The 6,470-nt window shown below is 46.6% G+C and overlaps 1 protein-coding gene across 1 annotated transcript; it reads left to right on the top strand.

The window, feature by feature from the left end:
- The first annotated feature begins 1,730 nt into the window (after positions 1-1,730).
- Positions 1,731-2,864, top strand: LOC149237639 (uncharacterized). Its single transcript, XM_089369343.1, has one exon. The coding sequence runs from the start codon at positions 1,731-1,733 to the stop codon at positions 2,862-2,864; it is 1,134 nt and encodes a 377-aa protein (XP_089225469.1).
- The last annotated feature ends 3,606 nt before the right edge of the window (positions 2,865-6,470 follow it).

Genomic DNA, 6,470 nt, shown 5'->3' with positions numbered 1-6,470 from the left:
CAGATTTTCCCTGAACACCCCGTTTTCGCTCCGCGGTCTGAGGCTCCGGTTACCTCCTTCTCTGGGTCGCTCTCCTTCCCATCGGTCTCCATCCCGATTCCTCCCCCTGTTGGTACCCCCGAAGGCACTGTCACCACTGCCTCATCAGATCTGGATCTCCCCCCACTATCGCCGGGCACTCTCCGTTTTTTATCCTCCGTGATTCCCCCATCGCCGCCTTTCGAATCGCGCCCCCCCTCCACTTCGATCCCGGTGCCGCCCCCCTCTTCTCAGGCTCAGCCATCCGCTGCGGGTATATCCGCCCTTCTGAGCTCTCCTTCTGGATGCTTTGAAACCCCAGCGGTGAAAGTCGGCACCTCTAGGGATCCGCCGGATAGTCTCCCGGATCCTCTGCTTAATCACCCTTCTGCGCCTAGATCGGGGAAAAAGAGAACCAAATGTGTTAAATCTACATCGAAGGACATTGCTATTTGGTTTAGTGAAGCTACTACTATCTCGGAGACCGCAGCCATGGCAAATACTATTTTGGTGGGACACGTTCGGGGCCGTGCCTACTCTGCTACCAGGTTAACCCAATGGGTCAAAGAAATTTGGGGTGGGATCTTAATGGAACTTCCGGAAGTTCAGGTGCTCTCTCGTGGCTGGTTCTCGCTACATTTCGCAAAGGAAAATTACACGGACCTGGTTCTTGCAAAGTTTTGGCATATTGAGATGGCGCCTGTATTGCTAAAGCGCTGGAGCCCTCTGTTTGACCCAGAGAGAGAACAATTGGGCGCGGGACCTCTTTGGGTTCGGCTGCCAGGTTTACCCCTGCAATACTGGAATGAAGAGACCTTTATCCGCATTGGCAACACTCTGGGAACCTATCTCGACCACGACCGCACATTCGTAGAATCCAGGAACCGAGCCCTAGCTCGGATCCTAGTGCACTTGGACACCAGGGATGGTCTGGAAGAAAAGATCACTTTACATTGGGGGAGATATACTCGCATCCAGATCCTTGATTATGAAGGTGTGCCCTTCAGATGCCGCCGTTGTCACCGGGTTGGGCACGTATTCAAGGACTGCCCGCTCAATCAGAGATGTGCTGGTACAACTGAGGCCACCATTCCCACCCCGAGGACTGCTTCACCGGCTTCTCAACCAATTCCTCCGGCGAACACCACTATTGTATCTGCTGCACCGGCCCAGGGTATCTCAATTGGGCGTCCTTCTGCTCCTGTTACCAGATCAAAGTCGGCAACTTCCACCGCACCAGAGGGACTCCCGGGTAACTCTCTATCTCCTCCATTGTCATTTTTCTCATCATTGACATTATCTGCACCATCTTTATTAGCTGTTGTTTGTTTTATGCCACAATCCTTTGCTGTTGCCCCTGTCATCACATCCACGCTCCCCCCCTCATCTCCTTCATCATCCCTCTCTTCGCCCAGGGGCACTAGCCACCCTTACTTCCTGCGATCTCGACAACAAGCTCAGGGTACACACACCACTCATACGGGTTTGGGGATTATCACACCGGGGTCATCCTCTCTACCCACCCGAGGGAGGAAATCTGATCTTACCAAGGCAATTCGGAGAGTTGGGGCAGAGGTTACCACTGGAAGGCAATCCACCATAGATGGGGTACTTAGAGCGAAGAACACCCTGGGGCTTTTTCCCCCATGAAGTGCCTCTCTTTTAACTGCAGAGGCTTGGCTAGTGCCTCAAAGAAACTAGCCCTCAAGAGGATGTATGAATCCTCTCCTGTAGACATTATGCTGCTACAAGAAACCCTCAGGCCTGCAGATTCCATCACAGCAGCACTATCTTCTATCCTTCCTGGTTGGCAGTTTACAGCTTTGGATGCTTCTGGTCGATCAGGTGGTTTAGCTATTGGTTTCAATCCTGCCTCCATCAAAGCACAAGGTACCCGGGGTGGACCTGGTTTCTTGGGGGTTGATCTTTTCTCAGCGGATTTGGGGACCTCCCTTAGGATCATCAATATATATGGGCCATGCCAGCAGCGTGAATCTTTCTGGAATAACCTCATGAGGTTATCTATCCTTTCTGTTGACCACCTGATTATTGGGGGGGATCTAAATTTCTCCCTTGGATATGGGGAATCTTGGGGAGCCTCGGCTCAAATTGATCCCTTAACTGCATTCATGACAGACCTATTGGACAGGCATGATTTGAGTGATGTTCCCATGATCAAGCCTCTGCCCACCTGGAGGAACAGAAGGATAGGAGATGCTGCCCTAGCTCGCAGACTTGATCGTTTCCTGATGAAAGGGCCATTACTTCAAAGACTACACCACTTCAGGCAATGGGTAAGGAATGGGGGTATATCTTATCACCTACCCATCTATTTAGAAATAAATGGTCCAAATCAAAAGCCAAAGGCACCTTTTAAATTCAATCATGGGTGGCTACAGGACCCTGCGTATATCAAACTTGTATCAGATTTCTGGCCCACACATCCGATAGACCGAGCTGACTCTCTGGCTAAGGGTTTTTGTGCGAACCTTTTACAGCTCAAGGAGCTATCAATCGAATGGGCTAGGAACAAACACAAGCAGGAGGTCTCTGATATTATCCATATAGAAGAGGAACTCTCCACTCTCACTGATGAAAGAGGGCTTGGATTTATATCGGCGACTGACAAGGCACATCTGGTGGAGCTTGAGAATCAGAAGCAAAAAATCCTTAAGGAGAGGGAAGAATCTACTCGTCTTCGCAGTAGAGCAATCTGGCTTAAGGCTGGGGATGACAATTCTCACTTCTTTCATAATTATGCAAAAGGCAGGAGAGTCAGTAACACCATCTGGAATCTTCCTATGCCAGAGGGTGGTGTGGCAGACACCTTCAATAAACTATCATAGTTGGGAACTGCTCATTTCAGGAATCTCTACAAATAGCCCCCGGGCTCCAACCTTGCAGATATCATCAACATTGCTGGACATTTTCCCCGGTTTGTCAATGCTGAGGAAGTTGAAAGTCTTTTTGATCCTGTATCCTCGGAGGAGCTCGAAGCCACTATCAAGTGGTTCAAAAAGGAGCGCAGTCCTGGTCCGGATGGATGGACCATTGAGTTCTACATAGCTTTCTATGAGATGATCAAGATGGATCTCCTTCGGGTGGTAGAGGAGTGCAGAGTGTCGGGCTCCATGTATAATGCCATCAACTCCACCTTCATAGCCCTGATTCCTAAGACAGACTCTCCCTCCTCATTTGATGAGTACCGCCCCATCTCCCTCTGCAATGTCCTATATAAGATTATCTCTAAAATCATTGCAAACCGCATGCGCCCCATCCTTTCCCGACATATTGCTCCTCAACAATTTGCCTTCTTGGAGAATCGTCAGATACATGAAGCCATTGGGGTAGCACAGGAAGCTTTCCATTCCATCTGGACAAAACAGCAAAAAGCTATCATCCTAAAAATTAATCTGGCAAAAGCTTTCGATAGGTTCAGCTGGTTATACATCAAAATGCTCCTCATTCACTTGGGTTTTCCTCATCCGTTCATTACTTAGATTATGGCTTGTATCTCCACCCCATCCTTCAGTGTGCTGATTAATGGGTCGGCCACTCCCTTCTTCCACTCTGAACGAGGCCTTCGTCAAGGATGTCCCCTATCTCCTCTCCTTTTCCGTATTGTCATGGACAGTCTCAGCCGCCTCATAGAATCTGCCAAGTGGAATGGAGACTTCAGCGGCCTCAAAATATCTGATGATTGGTTCCTCACACATCTACTTTTCGTGGATGATGTCATGATCTTTTTAAATGGTAGTATCTGGGACTCGCATACATTCTCAAAGGTCATCACACTCTTTTCATCTGCCACTGGGATGCTGGCAAACCACTCAAAATCATCTATCATCCTTGCCAGAACTTCAGTAAATGAATCTCATCTGGCTCGTCAGCTATTTCCATATGGCATTCACCCCCTTGATCAGGGACTAAAGTATTTGGGATTTTGGATCAAACCTATCAGTCCCAAAATAGCGGATTGGATCTGGCTAGTTGCCAAGCTGGAAAAGAGGCTAAACATTTGGAGTCATCACTATCTCTCTCGAGTAGGAAGGCTGGTCCTGATAAAGGCGGTTTTAGAAGCTACTCCGGTCTTCTGGATGGCCTTGGCATGGATCTCTCGCAGCATTCTATCCAGATTACAGCAAACATGCAATAGATATCTATGGAATGGGGCAACTGAGAAGCGCATATTTGCATGGATCGGATGGAAAAGGATCGCCATTCCCAAGAAATGGGGAGGATGGGGACTCAAGGATCTCCCATCATTTGCTCTGGCATTGGCTGCTAAGATGGGATGGACTCTTATCACTGGAGAAAATCTGTGGACCCACATGGTATACCATAAATACATATGGCCACTTCAGATCATGGATCGGATTCGTCTCCCCTCTTGGCCTAAATCGGGGATCTCCTCCGTCTGGAAAGCACTTTTACATGCTATTCCTCTTATCCGGGATAATTTGACTTGGAGGATCAATGATGGCACACAGGTCAGGGTTGGACTGGATCCCTGGAATGATAGTGGGGGAAGACACATACTCCCGGAAGCGCTCATACAACACCTACACACTCAAGGGATCTCTTACATTGCTGACATTGCAGACCTGCAAAATTCCACTATTTTTGAACAGTGTTGGAAATCTGCGGAACAAATAAACATTCCACCACAGTGGCACCATAACTGGAGAACATACACTACTGCTCTTTCAGAAGCTCACATCAGAATCAAACAGGGTCCGGATGAGCTCATTTGGTACCCATCCAAGCATGGTTCCTATACTCCAAAAGATGGATACCTCTCTCTTATCTCTCACAAGATTCCAGATCACATCTCCTTTTGGTGGAATTCCATCTGGAAGCTCACGGCCCCTCCTAGACAAAAGTTATTCTTCTGGTGCATTATGAAAGGTATTGTACCCACGGGTGAATATCTCATGCGCCGTGTTGTACATGGGCCTTCCTGGTGCATCATTTGTAAACAGGCAGCTGAAACCAGCGTACATCTCTTCCTTAGCTGCCCTATCCTGATGCACATTTGGCAATCCATATCCACGAACATTCAATTCACGGGAAGATGGGAGGGTGCGGATATAAACCTCGTATGGGAACTCTGGTACAACCAGCACCGCAACTCAAAACTACAGAGCCTGCCAATCATCATCTGCTGGTACTACTGGCTTGCCCGAAACTGTTTGACGTTTGAAGACAAAGTAATAATCTGGCCTCATCTCACTGCTAAGATTATTGCTGCTTACAACGAAACCCCCGATCCTGTGCAGCCTAAGGCCCGTCGACCGCATGATCCGCCCCATATTGATCAAAACCAGCCATGGGCTTTTTTCGATGGAGCCGCCCAGCAACAAGGCTGTGGGGGTGGTTTTCTATAAAAATGCACAGCATATCTACAAAGCTAAGCTTGGTCTTGGGGCTGGTTCAAATAATTTTGCTGAGCTCATCACTTTACGCCACCTTCTACATTTTGCATTGAATCATGACTGCTTGCATCTGAATATATATGGAGACTCAAAGATAATCATTGATTGGTTCAACAATATCACCACATGTCATACACACTCACTCAGCAGTATATTGGATGAAATATATAATTTGAAGGCTCAATTTACTGACATATCATGCCATCACATTTACAGGGAACATAACAACTGTGCCGACCAACTTTCCAAGGAGGCCACGGCACTTCCCAGAGGAGAGTGGATGATACATGAGCAGCGGGGTGACAATGCATATCAGTACTACCACCGCCCATACATAGACGCACAGTATCACAGGGCAGAAAGCCCATGAATCACATGGTTTTTTGATCAAATTTTATTTTTGAACTGATTGTATATAGCTGATAAGGAACTCTACTGATAGCCCTGTGTGGCAACATATATATGACTACACAAAACATCCTAGAGATGTAATTTTTTCTCTTTTTGAAAATGTACTGCAAGCTAATGATACTACTATTGAGAAAATACGCAGCATATGCTATCCGCATCTACAACATGTAATTTTTTCCAACTAATGAAAAGATTACGATTTTTCCAGGGGAAAAAAATAGCAAAATACTTTCACATAACAACATATGAAAATAATAAATAATCACTAGCGAAGTTCAACAAGCAGTAATGACTTGCACCCAACAAGCAGTCATTCTCAAAGTAACGCAAAATTCCAAATTTTTAATCTCGAAAGATCTAGTGTAGAACCATTGTTCTTCATTTCATATGTGATATATCCCATTTAGTATAAGTGTTTGAACCTGGAAGCTCTGATACCACCTTTAAACATACCCTCTTGCCACTCATGGTCCACAATAACGTAGAAGGAGGCAGCTAATATAATGGCTTGATATCCAATGGTCAATTATGGAAATGGGGTCTCCGAATCTAACAATAAAAAATCAAAGTTACAACTATAAACATATCATATGAATAGAGATTCAT

The sequence above is a fragment of the Pinus tabuliformis genome, chromosome 8 (assembly GCF_031772625.1).
Source record: "Pinus tabuliformis cultivar Carrire ecotype Pingquan chromosome 8, CPIR1, whole genome shotgun sequence".
NCBI classification, from domain to species: domain Eukaryota; kingdom Viridiplantae; phylum Streptophyta; class Pinopsida; order Pinales; family Pinaceae; genus Pinus; species Pinus tabuliformis.
Note: the sequence above shows the minus strand (reverse complement) of the source record. Positions and strands in the feature narration are given on the sequence as shown.

Coding starts and splice junctions, on each gene's coding strand:
- LOC149237639 (XM_089369343.1), top strand. CDS start 1,731: ATGTATGAATCCTCTCCTGTAGACATTATGCTGCTACAAGAAACCCTC.